At 45.0% G+C, this 22,270-nt stretch overlaps 1 protein-coding gene across 1 annotated transcript; it reads right to left on the reverse strand.

The window, feature by feature from the left end:
• Positions 1-327: 327 nt before the first annotated feature.
• On the reverse strand, positions 328-7,902 carry Grpel1 (GrpE like 1, mitochondrial). Its single transcript, XM_053743452.1, is given in 8 exon segments — positions 328-1,664; positions 1,667-1,924; positions 2,949-2,978; positions 2,981-3,029; positions 4,505-4,566; positions 4,569-4,637; positions 4,640-4,665; positions 7,841-7,902. Coding segments are annotated over 8 exon segments (642 nt in total). The 3' UTR covers positions 328-1,578.
• Between the last annotated feature and the right edge of the window lie 14,368 nt (positions 7,903-22,270).

Here is a 22,270-nt window from a genome sequence, read left to right on the forward strand (position 1 = left end):
GAGGAGTGTGACCCCCACAGACACAGGGCTGACTGCATGTCTTAGGGCATGAGCTTAGTGCTTCTTAGTAGGTCTGGCTGTAGCTGAGAAGGGAGAGGAGCTGCACATACTCACAGAGACTAGTCTGAACATTGTCTGTCAGTCAGGCTTCACTCTGCAGGAGTTCGTGGATGGTGAGCACACAGCTATATAGCATAAAAACAGGCTCGGGTGGATCCAGGCCTGGGTTCTCTCCGGTGTTAGGCTGCCTTCATTCCCAGGTATATATTTGACCAGTAACACAAAGCAACTTCAGGTAAAGGAGGAAAACATTGTTTGCAGGTAGGAAAAATTGAGATTTTAATTATGGGATTATTGCTTTTGCCTTTCAAAATTACTAGCAAAATATATAAACTATGCCCCATTTTTTTTAAACACAGGAAATGGATTTACCAATATTGCCCTTTCAGCTAACAAAGGTAAGAGGTCAGTTCCTTTTGTTTTTAAGAGATGCCCCAGTCATTCAACCTTCCTCCAAGATCTGGACATTAATATAAATGAGGAACAGAGGCCCTTCTGCTAGAGTCACTGTGTGTGACTACAGCTCTGGAGTACTTTGTCGCAGCCCCTGCTGTAGTGTGCCTTCTGGTGACAGGGTCTGAGCCTGAAGGGCTGCTCCTTTCCCAGATGGTAGCACCTGCACACCAGGCAGCCAGCTCTAGGGATGGAGTGGAGAAAGGGGAGAGTTAAGTCACGCCTGCCTCGGCTCAAGGGTCACCACCAAAGGACCACGTTGTTACCAGAAAGTAGGAAAAATAAACATATTAAGCTTAATCCTCTTAAATAAAATTTAAAAATTAAACAGCAACATTTTAAGTATATCAGGCATGCGGTTCTCACTGAGATGGTCCATCTTAATAGGGAATATACCTTGAGGTCATTAGTAACTAGTTGAATAGATTTAAACAACTGAGACGAACAAAACAGGGGAAAAGGAATTACTTTTGTTAAATTCACTTGGAAAAATAAGGTGGTGAGAAGGTTCAAATTCACATGCTCACTTCCCATCTCCACAGAAAAGCCAGGTCGACCTCCTGGCATCTAGATACTAATTATAATGAACTTGTATGTTCGCAAAGGTAGGCATCAAATTTGTTTTTTAGCAGGAAACATGTTTCCCCTTCTGGCCTTTTCTTCGCAGAGTGAACCCAGCAGCAGCCAAGGGTGCCAGGACTCAGTGCTGTGGTGAGCCTCAGGTGATGGATGGCACAGATGGGCGGCCAGGCAGCCAGGCAGTTCCTGAAGACCTTTATTTGTTTTAAAGTACTTTGTAACCACAAGTTTGAGCAGATACAGTGTTATTCACGATACTCTAGAGGTCCCGTCTGCCCTCTTCTGGAAGATATGGAGCTACTGAACACGTGGTACTAAAAAACCAGACTCCCGAACCAGAGCTCCTGAATGCAACTGCAACCAGCTTGATTCTGTGTCGCCACTTAAGCTTTCCATCAAGGCTGGGCTCCCAGATGAGAAAAGACAGACCAGCCTTTCAGGAGTTATAGCAAGTGACTTAAAAACCAGAGGCCCTGTGGGAGGCAGCTATGCTTCCTTCACCACCCCCACCAGGGCAGGCCTGAGGGTGCGCCCGTGCAGCTTGTACCCAACCTTGCTAACCAGCGCCACTGGCCCGGCTCCTTGCCCTCTACTGGTGTGTGGAACAGCGCCTCATGTTCATAAGGGTCGAACTTGGCTCCAAGGGGGTCGAGCTTGAGCAAGCCGTGCTTTGTGAACACCTTCTGAATCTGAGCCTCGGTCAGAACCAGCCCCTCGTACAGGCTCTTCAGGTGAGGATTGTCATCCTGAATTTCTTCTTTCGGAACACTCTGTGTTGCCTTCTCCAGAATGTCTGCAACCTCCAGCAAGTCCTTGCAAAAGCCTTGGATGCCTGACAAATTTAAAGAAGGTGGTTCACACTCCTATCCACTCACGTGTGCTTCATGCACAGGCTGGTATCACTTACTACAATGAGGAAGAAGGAAGCCAAGTGGAAGGGAAGACTAAATTTAAAATATTCTGAGACTTCTGAGCAAAGATGGTAAGCAGGATATAAGGGACTAAAACTCAGGAGAGAGACTGAGCTGGAACAGAGACCTGGGCGTGGAAGCCATTAAACCTGTGGAAGTGTGGAAGTCCCCTAGTGTGCAGGCCAGAGGGGAAAGAGGCCTGGTACTCAGGCCAGGCAAGTTTGCCAAGGGGAACCCAAAAGGGAGGAAGAATACCAGGAACCAAGGTGACCCAAGAAAAAGTATTCCCAGGAGGGTTGCATTTCTGTGTTGAGTGCAGCACTCTTGCTTCCATCTGGTCCCTCATTCCACCTGTCCTTGGGCAACCACAGGAACTCCCAAGCTGAGCCTTTGGCTCCTCATCCATAACATGAGGACACCACCCTGCCAGTTATTGAAGTGACTCACAGCAAGTACTCCTATGGCAGCCTTAGGTCCAGAGCTGGAAGTGCTGGACATGATGCTGGTGCCATGACTAACAGCTCTGTGATTAAGCCTCGATTACCTCAACTACAAAGTGGGAAGGCAGTAACAAAAACACCAATGGTGACAGTGCAGGCTGTACATCAGGAGTTCTGAAGTGGCACCGCTGCTCAGGAATGGTGAAGGAGACACACTCAGCAAGTGTGCCAGTCTGCCGCTGGCTATAGATTCCCCAAGGTCTGCACAGGGAGGGTGCTAAAGACTCCTGCTGTGTGGACCACACTCGCAGTTCTAAACACTGGCACAACTGCATGATCTCTGCTTCTTCATAGACACCTTTACTGACTCACTCATCTTGAAAACCAGAGAGGTTTTTCAAGATGCCCCCCGCCACCCAGTCTTGTTCTTGATACAGGTGCACACCCCTCTTCTCCCACTGTTTTGTTCCTCCTGGGACCAATACCACGAAATGTTTAAAATTACCATATAATTTCGCCTCTTCCACCAGTTTTGGCTCCTCTGCATCAAGTTCTCAGTATCTGCCAAAGCTCGTTTATATTTTTCCTAAAGAAGGAAAAAGGTTTACATAATCAGATATGGAACAAATAGTAGGAAAGTCATCCTGAATTGACTATGACTATATACAAACTCCAAGTCAAGATACAAATAAAATCTGTCATTACTTTTAGAGATATTAGACAAAACCAGGACAGCTTAGTTAGATCAATTTATACTTGGGTCAGCATTTCAACAAGTAGGGAGTGATGGAAGGGTTTCCCTCACGAGCTAAGTGCACAGAGGTGAAAAGACTGGAGGAAAGTCTTCACCCCCAAGGAGGACACTAGTCTCCCCAGCAGAATGTCTAACCTCAGGTAATATTAAGCCTTGATTGTGGGTGGGATGAGCGTACCTATGCCCAGTCCCATGGCTTCCAGGAGAGGCAAGGATGGACTGGGTGTGAAGCTGAGGCCTTGATCCCACGGGGACATGACCGTGTGGATGCACCTCTGTGCCTTCCAGTTTGCGTAAAGGACTTCCGTTCACATGCTCACTGTTTAATAATTAATCAGGGCAGTTCGGGGAAGTCCCTCACTTCTTATCACCCCTCCCATGAGCTCTCCACCTCCGAGTGCCTTCTGCTAACATGTACTGAAGGACTCTGTGCAGGTTTCCACACTGCAGGCTGTGCCTAGGCTGCAGACAGTCTCAGAGCAGAGGCTGTAAGAGCTCAGGGTCCAGGGCAACCTGCCCCGTTTAGCCCTGGCTCTGGAGCTGCAGGCAAGTGAGCTTAGGGTGTTCCCTTGGAGCTGATCTGTGCCTTAGTCTCCTCACTTGTAAACAGTTACTCTTAAGAACATGTAAAAGTGCCTGCGTGTAAATATTTGATGTTTCAATCTTAAATTTCTAAAGAATTTGATTTGCATATGAATGGATTTCACCATAAAGAACATACATAACTAAAAATACATACATACATAACTGATACATACATACATTCAGTAACATACATAACTGAAAATAAAGCCATATCATGACAGATGTTATTTCTACATTTATTAAGCTATATCAATATCATTGATTTATACTTTTCAATTATATATATGTGAATTAAAGAAAAAATATGCATGTTAAAAAACAAAACAAAACAAAAAAAAAAACCGAACTTGACACTGCTACTTGTGCTTTTCAGCAGTAACAATCCCGCCTGCTGCTATCTCACAACTCCTACCTCCCTGTGATAGCAGCACCCACCCCAACTTGCTCAACCACATCGAGCATTCCTCATCTGTGAAGGCCTTCTAAAGGTAATAAATCTAGCATGTGAAGGCTCTTGTCACGTCAGAAGTGGAGCCACACAAGATGTGGTTCTACTCTCCGCTGTGGTAGTAACCTGCTGCATCAGCCCACTGCAGGCAGCGGACAAGAGACTGAATGCTCTGGCTTGGGTCTGTCACCAGTGAAATACGGGACCTTTTATGTGGACCACACAAGAAACAATTCAGGAGCGCCCGTGTCCCACAAGAGCCACGCATCCTCACCATGGTGTCTCTCAGCTGCTCTTCCAACTTGACCTTCTCTTCTAGGAGGTTCTTGTCTGTAGAGGAGGCTCTGTCTTCTGCTCATTGTGACCCATGTCCTCTTCCAGGCTTTGGCCATTGTTCTTTTGTTTGTAGCTGTGCACAACAACCGAGGAGAGGGCCTGCAGAAAAGTCCACACATCAGAAATGACAGGTTTTGCTTGTTGATTCCAGACACAGGGCATTAGAGATTTGGGATACTTTTGAACTCTTTGCTGTTTTGGGAGTAAACCTATCTCAGACCTAATAAAGGCAAACTACAAATGATATACACATATATAAGTATATGCCACCTAACATCATTCTGGACAATAGACCGCACACGTGGCAGTGATTATACCATATAGCCTATGTGTGTAGTAGGCTATATCATATGCTTGAGTATAACATTCACACAAGGAAATCACCTAATGATGTAGTTCTTAGAATGTATTCCTGTTGTTTAGTGACCCATGACTATGTAAGACCAACTGTGATACATCCTTAAACTGACATGTGTACCTAACCTCCTGTCTTGCATTCTAAGGTGTCTTCTGAGATCCAGACACTAAGGTCCCACCTGTTTAATACAGCAAACACTGTCAGAGGTGAGACCTACTGCTGACATCACTAACAAAGATGGACCAGGCAGAGATTTTACCTCAAAGCACTCTCCATTGTGCAAAAAAGGTAAGATGTCTGCACACAAAGAATTATAATTTGGGGCTTAAAAGTGATAAAAATCTGAGTGCTTTGAGGGACTCAGAAGACTGGAGAAGAAAAGCCTTTATCTATAGGATAAGTAAGTCACACACAAGAGCCGGGTGGACTGACAGAGGCACTTCAAGAAGCAGGCACTGTCTGGATGAAGGTGTGGATGTAGGAACGTGAGACATGTACAAGGGAAAAGAAAGGACTGAAACAAATCCTGGAGGACATTTAAGGTACTATCAATCTGATCTCCACACGAAAAGGTTCAATGACAAGCCTAAGGTCACAAAGCCATTAGTGACAGTCTTAAAACCCAGGTTTCTTCACCAGGATCAGTAGAAGCTCTAATTATGCCACAGTCTGATCAGAATAAACTACACTGAACTCTCTTCCCTGATTCAAGAAAACTACCTCCATGAATAGTAAAGTTATTAGTACATGGGATATACATAAAAGGATGTTTATGGCAACACTGTACAGGGACAAGCTGCAAGTGACTGAATGAACTGCTGCTTCCACAATCTGAACCATCATGCAGCTACTAAAAGATGAGTTAAATAGCTGTCCCTTGGATGCTTTTGTGTACCTTCTATTAAATAAGAAATACAACTTCATGCATCACTTAAAGACAGGATACATCCTGAGAAAAGAACACTGTCCTGTATGAGGTCTGTCACTCACTGGAAGTTGTGCAGTGCATGAACACAAAACACATTTCTAAAGAGGAACTAGAGATGCTGTACGTGTATTCATGTTTCTTATGCTCAGAGAAAGGAGTAGAAGGGTCCATAGTAGACTGTTACCACAGGGGAAAGCAATAACCTTTTTTTCTTTATATATATATATATTTTTTTTTTAGTTGCCAATGGATCTTTATTTTATTTACTTATATGTGATGCTGAAGATCAAACCTAGCCTCACACACACTAGGCAAGTGCTCTACCACTGAGCCACAACCCCAGCCTGCAATGGCCTCTTTATTACATGTTTGCTTTCCAATTTTAAAATATTAGGAATTTATAGAGTAAGGGTACTATTGTGAAGCTTGCCTTCTGAGTTGTCCCCTGAATGTGACAGTCTCAATGCCTTTCTACAGGTTGACTCTGCTGTGTGCAGATCCTTTCCTGATGCCAACAGAGGGTCCAACCACCATGTGTGAGAAGGAAAGACACAGGGCCCAGAGTAGAAGCTGGCCTGTGTCTCAGAAAACTGAGTCACTGTGGGAGCTGTGATCACCATTCAGCTCTCTTGCCTCTCCAGTTGAACACCTTTCCACAAAGTCACAATTTCAGAGACAGAAATGATGCTGACTTGGTGGGACTTTTCTGGCAATTCCAGACACAAAACCACAAAGTCCTGAGCTTTAAAAAGCCTTCTTACTGAAGTATTCTGGGAGGCCTGACACATTGTTCCCATGGTGTTTTATCTCTATTAATATGGCATTCAGTCCTTGTCACTTGCAGTGATCTTCAGCTCACCTGGCTGGTCTCACCAGGTGAGGGAGCTCCTGGTTCAAAAAGACCAGTCCTTACACTGCTCAGCTTCTACCCAAGGTTTGGACTTAGTTGTTGACTTAGTCGATAATTTGCTTCTAGGAAAATTTTTCAAGGGATGAGAAAAAAATCTATATATTTGCTAGACTCACTTTTGAGGTGGGTCTTTCAAAAACCAAAAGCCACAGGCTAAAAGGAAAACAGCGGAAGTGCTGGCTCTTCTGACCTGCAGGGGGTCTGTTTGTCTATACCAACTGCCCACTGCAGGGCAGGCTCTTGCTCCTTTTATTTATTTATTATTTATTTATTTTGGTATCAGGGATTGAACTCAGGGGAACTCGACTGAGCCCCAGCCCAGCCCTATTTTGTATTTTAGAGACTGGATCTCACTGAGTTGCTTAGAGCCCCGCTGTTGCTGAGGCTCACTTTGAACTCGTGATGCTCCTGCCTCAGCCTCCGAGTCGCTGGGATTACAGGCGTGCGCCACCGCGCCTGGCTTTTGTTGCTCTTTTGACCTCAGACTTCTCGGTTGCTTAGAAAATTTCAGGCAGAACGGAAATGCCCGTGAGTCGGGCAACGAAACTTTCTTGAGCTAGTGCCAGTTTTGAGTTGCACACTGCAGCTATGGGCACGGGCGAGCCACAGTCCCAGTACTGGTCGCACACGGCTGGGTTGTGCCTCGCTGCGTGACCTTGGGCAAGTATCGGGTTTCTCTGGTTGTTTCTTCAACCGCAGAAGCTGAGGCTGCCTGGGTGCCTGTGAGCGGTGGGAGCAGACTTAAGCGAGGTCGCTGCGGGCCCTGGGCCACACGAACAGGAGGGCCGCCGAGCCTTCCACTCCAGACGCCCTCGGCCAGGACCCCTCTGTACTGCAGCTCCGGAGCCCTAAAGTCCCACGCTTGGGGGCCGGGTGTCCGAGCTCCCGGTGTCCGAGCCAAGTGTCGGCACACCCCGGCCGCAGAGCAGGCCTCGGGGGCTGTCCGCGTCCCGCACCAGAGACACAGGCCCGGGGACCCCAGCGGTGGGGATGAAGCCAGAAGGGTCAGGATCGGAGCGGCAGAGGCGGCGCTGAGAAGTCGCGCTCCCTCAGCCCCGGGAAGGCCGCCGCCCCTTACCTGAGAGAAAACGCCAAAGCCGGGAAATTGCGCCGCGCCAGCCTAACACACCGAGCCGCCATGACTGCCGATGCCGTCTCCGTCACGCACGCGCCGGGCATGCGCCGAGGGGCTGTTCCGACTTCCACGCCCCTATTTCCCTTTAGCCAATCCTAGGCCGCTTTTGCTGTGATTGACAGACAATAGTCACCAATAATTGCGAGTCACAGCGGAGCGCAGCAACTTCCCCCCGTGGTGGGCGGGGTCTGAACCCCTTCCCGCTGGAGCCCCGGAAGGCGAGGTGAAAGGTGAAGAGAACAAGAGGAGGAGCCTCTCCGTGGGCGGGGCAAGTCTGGGGAAGAACCAATGGGAAAGGGGGACGGGGCCGGGCGGAGGGCCGGGCGGAGCGCGCTTGGGTCGCTGGAGCGTTTCCGCCCGAGCCACTGCCTGTGTCCCAGTCCTCCCATACTGGTTGTCTGTGGTCGCGGAATGCCGCCTGGGCTTGTGGCTGACGCACCAAGAGCGCCGCTAGCTGAAGGAGGCAGGGAGGCTCGTAAAGTGAGGCCATGCAAAGCCGGGAGGCGCATTCCTGGCGCGCCTATCCAGGAGGTGGGGGAGAAAGGGAGGGTGTCGGGACTACAGGTGTTAGTTTTGAACCCGTCACCTTCTGATTTCTCAGTAAGGCACAAACATAAAATAGGAAAAATACAGGAAAACTTTTGGGACCCACTAGGCTCATAAATTCAAATACCGGTGTTGCTCTGCCACACCCCCCGAAGAGTCTCAGAAACAGGTGCTGGGCGAGGACTATCCCTTTTGCTGTGCGTTAAGCTTGTGGCCCAACGGAGGCTCTTACCTGACTTCTGCTTCGCACCACCTGTTCTTCAGTGCATCCTCAGTGCCAAGACCTAGGACCCCAGGAAGGAGGCGAGGTCGGCCTCCCACCCAGAGTACTGCCTGCCGTGCTCCATTTCTGAGAACCACCGCTGTTCATTTCCTTTGCTCTCATTGAAAACATTCGTTCAGCTGATGCTGTTTGAGCACCTACTGTTTGCCTGGCACTGTGCCACCTGTAGATGGAGGCAAACAGCCTAATCCAGAATGCAGGATATTCTATTTGTCAATTAATTTGGGTGTGTGTGGGGGAACTGTTAGTAAATGAACTTAAAAGGCATAATTGAATTCAATGTATGTAACTTATTCGAATGATGATAGAACAAATCTGTAGAAAAGACGTTATGAAGTGATGAGGGAATTTGAATATGGATGGATATTAGATGATAATATTGTGTTTACTGCTACTTTTGTGAAGGAATCATAATGACCTGATGACCTGAAAACATGTCCTTGACATCAAAGAATTCGCTTTAAAAATACTCCAGTAGAAAAAAAAATGAGGTTAGAGAAACCACAAATGGAAAATATGGGAAAATGGTTAGAACTGGGTGCTGGATACTATGAGGGTTGTAACTTTTCTCTCTTTTTCTCTCTCTCTCTCTCTCTCTCTTTTTTTTTTTTTTTTTTTTTTTGAATATGTTCAAAATTTTCTGGGATAAACTTAAAATGTGTGTTTTTCATTGACTATAATCAAGTCACCTAATTGCTCTCATCCTGAATCTGCTTCCCTGTAAAACTGGAATCTTATTTATTGTGAGGTTTAAAAAAGAGATGGGACTCAGGTGGGTATCCTAGAGTGTAGAGAAGGATCAGCAGAGTTATAGCCACTGTGTCCTGAGACAGACAGGAAGGGGTCTTCCTGGTGGTTCTGTCACACTGGGGTACCCTGAACCACCTCAGTCCAGGCCAGCTAGCTCCCCAGCCATGACCTGTATCCTTACCCAAAGCAATGGGATTCCCCTACTCTGAGATTTGCCTTTACTGCCACCTCTTGGCCACACTAGGAATTGTTCCAAATGGAGCTGTTTTCTGAGGTCAGGAACCTCACAATTTGAGTTATCTTTACTCACGATAGCTGGGGATGAAGTGTCCATCCTGTGTGAGAAGACTCCTGGGTCATCATTCTGGGCTCATGTCCTTCAGCTGGCATGGGTGGCCCGGCAGGGTGGGTGGAGGTGGTGTACAGGAAGAGCAAACTAAACAGCCTGGGGTGCCCCAGGAAGGATGGGATGGTGTTTAAAAAGAAAAACAGTCCTTAGGCAAAGGTCATGTGGATGACTGGCCACATGTTGTTCGTGGGTGTGATGCTCATGACAGCTGAGCCCAGTTAGGTGATTGGCACACAGTGATGCCAGTAGGGATTGACAGAGCTTCTGAGGCTTCTCATTGACCCAGCCTTTCTCCTGTAGGTGTTGGCTGCTGGCTGGAGCTGTGTTGTGATCTCTCAGAAGGGCATCAGTATTAGTCCTTTCATTGGACTTCGAAGTAAGTAAATTTAGAAAGACATGGGTTCAATGGGCGTGGCAGACAGATTCTACAGCCGGACTGTAAGCCCTACAGCCCCACCTCCAGTTACTTAGTCAAACACTAGTATAGGTGCTTTGGTGCAGGGACTTTGAACTTGGAATTAAAGTCCCAAGTCGGTTGACCTTGGGATTCAGAGATGAGCTGGTGGATTGGACCTTTTGAGCCTTTAAAAGCAGGGAGAGTTTTGAGCTGGCAGCAGAGGGCAAAGTAAGATTCAAAGTGGTCATGTGAGAAGGCCTGTGGGTGTCCCTAGGAGCAGAGAGCAGTCCTCACCTGGCAGCAAGGCAGGGGACTAGGCCTGCATTCCTGCAGCCACAGGAGCTGGACTTTACCACCCACCGGAAAGAGCCTGGAAGCAGATTCTCCCCAGGGCCTACATGCAAGAGCCCAGCCCACCTACCGCCTTGATTTTGACCTTGTGAGACCCAGAGTGGGAACTGGTTTCATTCACTTTAACCACATCATAATCCTGTGAGGCAGGCCTTATTTTATTCTCCCCATTTTATCTTATCCTTATTTTGGACTTTGGCACCAAAATGGACTTGTCACATTTGTCACCCATTGCCCCTGGGTGCTCTTTTTCTCTTTGCTTCTGCCCTTGGTTTGGTCACAGACCTGGAACTGGATTGGGTGATGCTGATGAGCAGAGGTGAAGTAGACCTCTGTGAATCCCAGTCTTTTGTGTTTGTGCCAGTGACACTTGCATCATTGTGAAGAGCAAGGGCTTTGTGGCACTTGCCCCAGGTGAGTCTCAGTTCCCGTGAAACAAGCATCGGAATGGACATGGTATGTATGCCCCTTCCTGGGAGCTGTGCAGGAGGCAGTCTCTATATCCTGTAGCCAAAACTCAGTCATGTGGCTATACCCAGCCTCAGAGGAGGCTTAGAAATGTAGTCTGTCCCTAGTGGTCCACTACCCATTGAAAATTCTATTCCTACAGACCAGGGGAGGCCTGCCATAAGTCACTGGATAGGAAAGGGCACCCTTGTAGCATCTCATAGCGACTCAGTTAGTCTAATCCTGGGTGCTTTCTGAATCCTGGTAAGTGCTGGGTAGCATCGTTACCCAGGTCTCAGAGGGTTCCTGGTGCAATTTTGCTAAGGTATGATTTAGAGTTTGGTTTGCTCCTTCTTCTTTTCATGATGACGGGTGACTCCAAGCACAGTGTAAATAATCATTTAAGAGCTTTAACAATCCCTAAAAGGATCTGAGACATGATAGAGTGTCTATTTATCACTGTACAGCTTTGGGGAGGCCTGAGCCTTGGAAGCATTTACTTCAATAAGGCCTTGGCCACCCCCATGGCCTTTTCAGCCCCTGTTGGAAAAACTTCAGCCCACCCAGCACAAGTTTTCACCAGGACCAGTAAAACCCGGAACCCTTAGCAGGTGGGCGCATGGGTGGAATCTAGCTGCCAGTCCTTGCCTGGGTAGGCTTCTTGCACTGAATGGGTTTAATGAGGGGAAGCTTTGGCCGGGGTTAGGATAAGAACAGAGGATACAAGCTTTACAGATTTTTCTTCGTGTATCTGTTATTTTGTTGAGTGGCTATTAAGAGTGGATTCTCTGGAAGGACTCATGTAGGCCCTCAAGGGCCTTCCCTCACAGGGACAAGATAGGTCCAGTAGGCCATCCTTCTTCCACTCACCCCATGTCGCTGAGCTCTGACCACCCCGGCATCCTCTTCCTCAGGAGTGTGGACTGGGCAGAGCCTTTCTCCATGAAAGGGGATCAAGGTGGTGCCAGACTGTTGCCTCCTCCAAGCTGCCAGCCCGGCTGCTCCAGCGGCTTTTCCGTTGGCGTGGGTGTTTCTGTTGCATCTCCCTGGTGCCCTGGCAGTGGGTGACCGCTGTTCCCTTGGGAAGCGTACTGCCTCCCGGGGCTGTAGGACCTGCTCTTTGTGTTTGATTGGGGGTCAGGGGCCCCTTCCTTCCACACGGCTGCGGGCATGAAGCAGGTATGAAGCGCTGTGAAGGCGTGTTGAGAGTTGGTGCACATATTGAGTGTGGCATGTTCCTTTATAAGGGAGGGGTCGCGTGAAGGCCATCAGTTTGACCTTCCGAGTTAAAGTTGCTGAGGCGGAGGGCGAGCCTCAATGACTTTATCTAAACTGACTACGGGGTATGCATCCCTTCTCAGGCCATTCTGGACAAAACTGCTACCATCAGTAAACTTTTCTGGTTTAGGGAGGAGTTGGTCCGGCAAGTCGGAGTAGATGGCATGGTCTTAAAGACAGCCTGTTTGCACGCACAGTCTGTGTTGTGGTTTGGATGTGAGGTGTGTCCCAAAAGCTCACATGTGATATGGTGCAAGAAGCCTTGGAGGTGAAAGGACTGGGTTGTGAGAGCCTTCACCCATCAGCAAATTAATCCCCTGGTGGGATTAAATGAGTGGTAACTGAAGGCAGTAAGGTGTGGCTGGAGGAGGTGGGTTCTTGGGGGCGTGTCTTTGGGGTCTATATTTTGTATTTGGTAAGTGGAGTCTTTCTTCCTGCCTGATCATTTCCTGAGCCACTTTTCTCCACCACACTCTTGTCCTGCCTCCTTGAGCCTGGAGGAATGGGGCCAGCTGCCTTTGAACTGAGACCTTTGCAGCCATGAGCCCTTTTGTCTCCTCTGATTGTTCTTGTCAGGTCTTTTAGTCACAGCTGTGAAAAAGCTGACTTGGAGATCCAAGATGGCGGACTAGAGGGAGGCTGCGTTCCTTGTCACTCTGTAACTCTGGTTTCAAGGAGAGGATATCTGTTTCTTGGTGAGGCAGTTTTTGCTGCTTATTGATCCCCTGATGTTTACCCCATTTATCTGCTGTGATCACCTGCAGTCTGCCAGCATATCGACGCCTTTTTTGAGTCCAGATAGCTCACTGTCAGGCACGTATCATCCGCATTTGCCTGCCTCTCTCCTGTCCATTGCCTGCCTTGCACCTATCCATCACCCAATGCATGAGGTTCACCTCCCAATCATCTGACAACAGTCAGCAAACTGATCGCAGACTGCCAGCAGAGCACCAGCTGCCTGCTGTTGCCTGGAAGTTCACTGTTACAGTACCTGCAGGTTTGATTACATGTGGCTGCCGCCATTTTGAGACAACAGCCAGGCCCCATAGGACCCCTGGCTGGATTGACTGAGCCCTGTCTCCAGGAACCCTCAGCCCGACTGATCACTCCCTGCCTCCGGGACCCTCATATCGACTGACTGCTCCCTGCCACCAGGACCCCCAGACCAACTGACTGTGCCCTATCACCAGGACCCCAGACCAACTGATTGCACCTGGCCTCTGGGATCCCGCAACCACACCAAACACACCCGACCTCCAAGACCCCTGCCTGACCAACTGCATCCCACCTCTAGGACCTCCTGCTGACCATGTCCACACCCTGAGCTGCAACTCCCCATTTGCCAACACATTTGGAAGCCAGAGCAGCCATCTTGGATAATCCTGGAAGCTGTAGCACCCATCTTTAGGTGGGGCAAATCCCATCCTGAGACACCTGCTGGAGACTTGAAGCTCATTGTCAGGTACCTCTCATGCATCAGGCTACTGAACACTGGGAGGTTTCATTACTATATGACTGTTATACTGCAGATTTTCTTTTTTCTCCTTATTGAAAAAATTTGTTTGTATTTCTTTACTTTTCTTGCTCTCTTTTCCTTTTGTTTACCTGTTTCCTCAGAGTCTCTTTCTCCCTTTTTTGCATGCTAACATCCAATTTCTCTTGATTACACTCTCACCCTTTCTATTATCTAGAATTTCTGTATATTCTTTTCTTATCCCATTAACAGCTATATTCTACATCCCTCTGCATCCTCTTTATCCTCCATTAGAAACTGCAGACCTTATTGCAAATCTGTTTGTTTTACTGAAGATAATATTTGAACTTACTCTGTTTATTATAACAATATTGTTATTGTCCTCATAGGGGCTATTTGGTCTAGGATTGCATAGTGTCTGAATTGGGCACTGCTAATATTGATTTCCCCTTAAAGAAAAGGTTTTGGAAACCTATAGGGCCACTATAAACCTATAGGGGGAAATCTGCAATACCCCAGATCTGCACTGATAGAGGGGAAGATACATGAACAACATGAAAAAACAAGGGAAGAAAATGATCCAAACAAATCTAGATTCTATATTAGTAGAATCCAATGACAGTATGTTAGAAGAAATGTCAGAAAAGGACTTCAGATTATACATGATTAAGATGATTCACGAAGCAAAGGATGAGATAAGAAAGCAAATGCAGGCAATGAATGATAATACCAATAAGCAGTTGAAAGAGCAACTGCAGGAAGCAAAAGATCATTTCAACAAAGAGATAGAAATTCTAAAAAAAAAAAAACCAAATGGAAATCCTTGAAATCAAGGAAACAATAAAACAAATAAAAAAACTCAATGGAAAGCATCACTAAAAGACTAGACCACTTGGAAGACAGAACCTCAGACAATGAAGACAAAATATTTAATCTTGAAAATAAAGTAGCCCAAACAGAGAAAATGGTAAGAAACCATGAACACAATCTCCAAGAACTATGGGACATCATGAAAAGTCCAAATTATGAATTATCAGGATTGAGGAAGGCACAGAGATACAAACCAAAGGAATGAACAACCTATTCAATGAAATAATATCAGGAAATTTTCCAAACCTGAAGAATGAAATGGAAAATCAAATACAAGAGGCTTACAGAACACCAAATGCACAAAATCACAACAGATCCACACCAAGGCACATTATAATGAAAATGCCTAACATACAAAATAAAGATAGGATTTTGAAGGCTGCAAGAGAAAAGCATCAGATTACATATAGAGGGAAACCAATATGGATAGCAGCAGACTTCTCAACCCAGACTCTAAAAGCTAGAAGGGCCTGGGACAACATATTTCAAGCTCTGAAAGAACATAGTTGCCAACCAAGAATCCTATACCCAGCAAAACTAACCTTCAGATTGGAAGATGAAATAAATCCTTCCATGATAAACAAGAGTGAAAAGAATTTACAAATAGAAAACCTGCACTACAGAATGTTCTCAACAAAATATTCCATGAGGAGGAAATGCAAAACAACAATGGAGGTCAGCAAAGGGAGGAACTACCTTAAAGGAAAATCCATTCAAAGGAGAAACCAAGTCAAGTTAAAAACCAAAAATAAGCCCAAATGACTGGGAATACAAATCATATCTCAATAATAACCCTGAACGTTAATGGCCTAAACTCATCCATCAAAAGACATAGACTGGCAGAATGAATTAAAAAGAAAGACCCAACAATATGCTGCCTTCAAGAGACTCATCTCATAGAAAAAGACATCCACAGACTAAAGGTGAAAGGATGGGAAAAAACCTACCACGCACATGGACTCAGTAAAAAAGCGGGGGTTTCCATCCTTATTTCAGATAAAGTGGACTTCAAGCCAAAGTTAGTCAGAAGGGATAAAGAAGGACATCTCATACTGCTTAAGGGAACCATAAATCAGCAAGAAATAATGATCCTAAATATTTATGCCCCAAACAATGGTGCATCCCTGTACATCAAACAAATCCTTCTCAATTCCAGGAATCAAATAGACCACAACACAGTAATTCTGGGTGACTTTAATGCACTGCTGTCACCACTAGATAGATCTTCCAAACAAAAACAAACCAAAAAAACCATAGAACTCAATAACATAACCGATAACTGAGACTTAACAGACATATAGAATATTCCATCCATCAACAAGCGGATTCACTCTCTTCTCAGCAGCACATGGAACCTTCTCAAAAATAGACCATATATTATGCCACAAAGCAGTCCTTAGTAAATGCAAAAAAATATGAGATACTGCCTTGTGTTCTATCAGATCATAATGGACTGAGAGTAGAAATCAATGACAAAATAAAAAACAGAAATTACTCCAACACCTGGAGACTAAATAATATGCTATTGAATGAAACATGGATAACAGAAAACATCAGGGAGGAGATAAAAAATTTCTTAGAGGTCAATGAGAACAACCATACAACATATCAAAATCTCTGGGACACTATGAAAGCGGTACTAAGAGAAAAATTCATTGCATGGAGCGCATTCCAGAAAAGAATGAAAAGTCAACAACTAAATGACCTAACGTTACAGCTCAAAGCCTTAGAAAAAGAAGAACAGAATAACAGCAAAAGTAGTAGAAGACAGGAAATAATTAAAATCAGAGCTGAAATCAATGAAATTGAAACAAAAGAAACAATTCAAAAAATTGACAAACAAAAAGTTGGTTCTTTGAAAAAGTAAACAAAATAGACAAACCCTTAGCCACACTAACAAAGAGAAGGAGAGAGAAACTCAAATTACTAAAATTCGTGATGAAAAAGGAAATATCATGATGGACACCACTGAGATACATAACATAATGAGAAGCTACTTTGAAAATCTGTATTCCAACAAAATAGAAACTACCAAAGACATTGACAATTTCTAGATACATGCTCTTCCCAAACTGAACCAGGAGAACATACACAATTTAAACAGATCAATATCAAGCAACGAAATAGAAGAAGCCATCAAAAGCCTACCAACCAAGAAAAGCCCAGGACCAGACGGATTCTCAGCTGAGTTCTACAAGACCTTCAAAGAAGAACTCATTCCAGTACTTCTCAAAGTATTCCAGGAAATAGAAAAGGAGGGTACCCTACCAAACTCATTCTAAGAAGCTAATATCACCCTCATACCCAAACCAGGAAAAGACACATCAAGGAAAGAAAATTTTAGACCAATATCCTTGATGAATATAGATGCGAAGATCCTTAACAAAATATGGCAAACCATATCCAAAAACATATTAAGAAAATTGTGTACCACGATCAAGTGGGGTTCATCCCTGGAATGCAAGGATGATTTAACATTCATAAATCAATAAACGTAATCCATCATGTCAATAGACTTAAGGATAAGAATCATATGGTTATTTCAATTGATGCAGAAAAAGCGTTCGACAAAATACAACACCCCTTCATGCTCGAAACGCTAGAAAAAATAGGGATAGTAGGAACATACTTGAACATTGTACAGGCTATTTATGCTAAGCTCATGGCCAACATCATTCTTAATGGAGAAAAACTGAAACCATTTCCTTTAAAAACAGGAAAAAGACAGGGATGTCCTCTTTCACCACTTCTATTCAACATTGTCCTTGAAACTCTAGCCAGAGCAATTAGACAGACAAAAGAAATTAAAGAGAAACGAATAGGAAAAGAGGAACTTAAGCTGTCAGTATTTGCTGATGACATGATTCTATATTTAGAGGATCCAAAAAACTCCTCCAGAAAACTTCTAGACCTTATCAGTGAATTCAGCAAAATAGCAGGCTATAAAATCAACACACACAAATCTAAAGCATTTTTATACGCAAGCGATGAAACATCTGAAAGGGAAATGAGGAAAATAACTCCATTTGCAATAGCCTCAAAAAAAATAAAATACTTGGGCATCAATCTAACCAAAGAGGTAAAAAATCTCTACAATGAAAACTACAAAACATTGAAGAAAGAAATTTTGGAAGACCTTAGAAGATGGAAAGATCTCCCATGTTCTTGGATATGCAGATTTAATATTGTCAAAATGGCCATACTACCAAAAGTGCTATACAGATTCAATGCAATTCCAATTAAAATCCCAATGATGTACCTTACAGAAATAGAGCAAGCAATCATGAAATTTATCTGGAAGAATAAGAAACCCAGAACAGCTAAAACAATCCTTAGCAGGAAGAATGAAACGGAGTACCGCAATACCAGAACTTCAACTATAGTACAAAGCAATAGTAACAAAAACAGCATGGTATTGGCACCAAAATAGACAGGTAGATCAGAATAGAGGACAGAATAGAGGACACGGACACAAACCCAAATAAATACAATTTTCTCACACTAGACAAAGGTGCCAAAAATATGCAATGAAGAAAACATAGCCTCTTCAACAAATGGTGCTGGGAAAACTGGAAATCCATATACAACAGAATGAAACTAAACCCCTATCTCTCACCCTGCACAAAAATCAACTCACAATGGATCAAGGACCTTGAAATCAGACCAGAGACCCTGCATCTTATAGAGGAAAAAGTAGGTCCAAATCTTCACCTTGTTGGCTTAGGATCAGACTTCCTTACAGACTCCCATAGCACAAGAAATAAAAGCAAGAATCAACAACCGGGATAGATTCAAACTAAATAGCTTTCACTCAGCAAAGGAAACTATCAGCAATGTGAACAGAGAACCTACAGAGTGGGAGAAAATCTTTGCCACTCATACTTCAGAGAGAGCACTAATTTCCAGAATATATAAAGAACTCAAAAAACTCTATACCAAGAATACAAATAACCCAATCAACAAATGGGCTAACGATATGAACAGACACTTCACAGAAGATCTACAAGCGATCAACAAACATATGAAAAAATGTTCACCATCTTTAGTAATAAGAGAAATGCAAATCAAAACTACACTAAGATTCCATCTCACCCCAATTAGAATGGCAATTATCAAGAACACAAGCAACAATAGAAGTTGGTGAAGATGTGGGGAAAGAGGTACACTCATACATTGCTGGTGGGGCTGCAAATTAGTGCAACCACTCTGGAAAGCAGTGTGGAGATTCCTTAGAAAACTTGGAATGGACCCCCATTTGACCCAGCTATCCCACTCCTTGGCCTATACCCAAAGGACTTAAAATCAGCATACTACAGAAATACAGCCACATCAATGTTCGTAGCTGCTCAATTCACAATAGCCAGATTGTGGAAGCAACCTAGATGTCATTCAATTGATGAATGGATAAAGAAGCTGTGGTATATATATATATATACACAATGAAATATTACTCAGCTATAAAGAATAATAAAATTATGGCATTTGTAGGTAAATAGATGAAATTGGAGAATATCATGCTAAGTGAGATAAGCCAATCTCAAAAAACCAAAGGACGAATGATCTTGCTGATAAGCAGATGATGACACATAATGGGAGGTGGGAGGGTGGCAAGACTGAAGGAAGGAGGGACAGTATAGAGGGAAAAGAGGGGTGGGGGGGTAAGGGGGAAGGAAAAAATAACAGAATGAATCAAACATCATTATCCTATGTAAATGTATGAATATGCAAATGGTATGCTGTTACTCCATGTACAAACAGAAATAACATGCATCCCATTTGTTTACAATAAAAATAAATTAAAAAAAATAAAGAAAACCACTTATACAGGTGGTTGGAAGGTTGGTAGGCAGGTTGAGTGTACAAGTCCTGACAGTGACCTCCAGATTATCTTGGAGTACTGCCTGGTATTGTGTGAGCCTTTCTGCAGTCACCCATGAGAATCCCCCTGTTTCTGGAATGACTTTTCCTGATGGGGAGTTGGACCCTTAAGGGGCTGTCCTAAGGAAATCTTAGTGACTTCCCCCACTAAGAGAACCGTGGTCTCTGCTCTCTGTAAGCCCCCTGGCCATTCCATCTTGTTTCTTTGATAATTAAGCTAAGGGTCTAGATTGGTCGCCCAGATTTTGAGTTAGGACCCTGGTAAACTCTTCCTTTTCTTTCTGCCACATAGAGGATAAAAATTTTTTGTCAAAATAGGTATTCCTGGGGGTGAAGCCTGGCTTCGAGCCTGTTTTAGGGATTTAAAGGACCCATATTGATTTCTGAGTCCTGCTCTGTAGGCTTAGATCTGGTCCTTTGGTCCCCTCATAGAGAGGTTTTACAGTGAGGTTAAAGTTGGGAATCTAGATTCTGCAAAAACCTACCATACCCAAAAAATAGTGCAGTTGTGTTTGGCGGAAGGTGGCCCTGATTCACAAATGGCCTTTGTCCTTTCTGGAAGGGCGCCTGCTGCATGGGGTTAGTATATACCACAAGCTTGGCACCTTTTTTGGGAGATGTGGGCCTTTTCCTTAGATACCTTGAATCCCCTTTCTGCTGGAAAATTAAATACCTGCTAGTATTATGGTTGGAGACTTCTGCTAGACTGTATACCAGCAGGTCATCACATACCAAAGGATCCTACCCCGCTTGTACTGTGATCCCTTAAGTCCCTTACCAGGGCTCAGGCAAAGAAATGAGGGCTATTCCTAAACTCTTGAGGGAGAGTTTATGTCCATGTATATGGCTGGTTTTCCTCATTAAAAGGATCTTCCCAGTGGAAAGCAAAGAGGTGTGGGGATAGTGGGTGCCTGGGACCAAAAAAAAAGTGTCTTTGAGCTCCACCCAGTGAGCTAGGTGTGCCTCCTATTGTCTGGGAAGGTAAGTTGTAAGGGTCAGCAGCCAAAGGGTGTCCAGGGACCACAGCCTCTTGGACAGGTCTCAGGTCTTGCACCAGTTGGTATTCCCTGCTGGGGCTTTATTTATTTATTTTGGGTACTGGGGATTAAACTCAGGGACTCTTCACCACTGAGCTACATCCCCAGCCCTATTTTGCATTTTATTTAGAGACAGAGTTGAGTTGCTTAGTGCCTCACTTTTGCCAAGGCTGGCTTTGAAGTTGGGATCCTCCTGCCTCAGCCTCCCCAGCCATTGGGATTACAGGTGTGTGCCACTGTGCCTGACCCCTGCTGGGTTTTAAGACAGGCAGAATGGGGGTATTGCAGGGAGATTGGCAAGGTCTAAGATGTCCATATTTAGCTAGCTCATCTACGATGGTTTGCAATCCTTTTTTGGTTTCTTCCTTTAAGACTGGGCTCCCTTATATGTCCTGGGTGGGCGTTGGTTGCCCTTCCTGTTATACTAGGCCAGTGGATTTACGTGTAAGTCAGTGACTCTTGGCACAGAAGTGCTCTCTCCAGCTAGGAGAGTAGCTTGAGTTCTCTAACCAGGTTTTAAGATGATTCTGTTTCACATGATGCCTCTGCCCAGGAGAGGGATTGGGCAGTTTGGAACTATTAGAAACTCATGCATGAAAAGTTTTGTTTTTTCCCCCAAATTGACATGATATAGGGAGAGTAAAAAAATTAGTTTTTTTTTTTTTCATCTATGCCTACCACCACGATGGTTCAGGAGGAAGGCTTACCTGCCTAAGTGGTTAGACCCAAGTAAGTGGCCCCCGTGTCTAGAAGGAATTGAATTGGCTTACCCAGGATGTCCAAGGGCTTCTTGGAGGTGGTGATGATATCCTTCAGGGGGACGTTGGCAATGACCCCAGTGTCCTCAGTTGCTTAGCTGACTGGTCCCCTTTCCAGACTGAGGGCAGTCAGTCCTCCAGTGCCGGGGGTTGTCTGAGGGGTTTTCACATATGCATCAAGGGAATCCTTGGCCAGCGTCTGGTATCTTTGCACTCAAAGCAAGAGGTCTTTCTTGAGGCCTTTCCAGTTTCTTTTTTTTTTTTCTTCTCCCCATCCCGGGGCTCTGGGGATTCGAACCCCAGCCCTTGCACATGCTAGGCAAGCGAGATGAGCTATATCGTCAGCATGGCCTCTCCAGTTTCTGAGATGTCCTGTAGATTCCAAGGTCACTGCCAATCATGGCTGCCAAATGTGGGCTTGCTGCCTTTCCTGGTCCCTCTTACCATCCTTCAGATTGCTGATGTTGCAGACCACAAAGGCAGAAATTAATCATTGGTTTCTATTAGTCTGGGGTCCCATCTGGAGTTTTTGACATTTTGCCTGATATCTGTGGCTGACTGAGGAAATGCTGATCTAATAACACAGCCACTTCCCTAGAGAAGAGTCTCTGTTGTTATACTTTTGGGAAAACTTCCTCTCGCTGATCACAAAAGGCTGCCGGACTTTCTTGCTTTTCCTGGGCTAACACTTCTTAATTTATCATAATTAACAAACTTGTTAATGTCTTTTCATTCCCACCAAGAGGGCTTGTCCTTGTCACGCCTGCTGGAGTGTCGTCGCCTCAGTTGGGGTAATTGGCGGGGATAGCTTGAGACCAGGTCATCCAGCTGGGGTGCAGCTGATTTCATCGGCTTGCCTGCATGCTGCTCCAGTGATTCACTCTTCTGAGAAGGGTGCAGCTCACTCTCAAAGTAATTGAACGCACCTGCAGGATAAGCCAAAGGCCATTGTTAG

Source organism: Sciurus carolinensis, chromosome 10, assembly GCF_902686445.1.
Source record: "Sciurus carolinensis chromosome 10, mSciCar1.2, whole genome shotgun sequence".
NCBI lineage: Eukaryota > Metazoa > Chordata > Mammalia > Rodentia > Sciuridae > Sciurus > Sciurus carolinensis.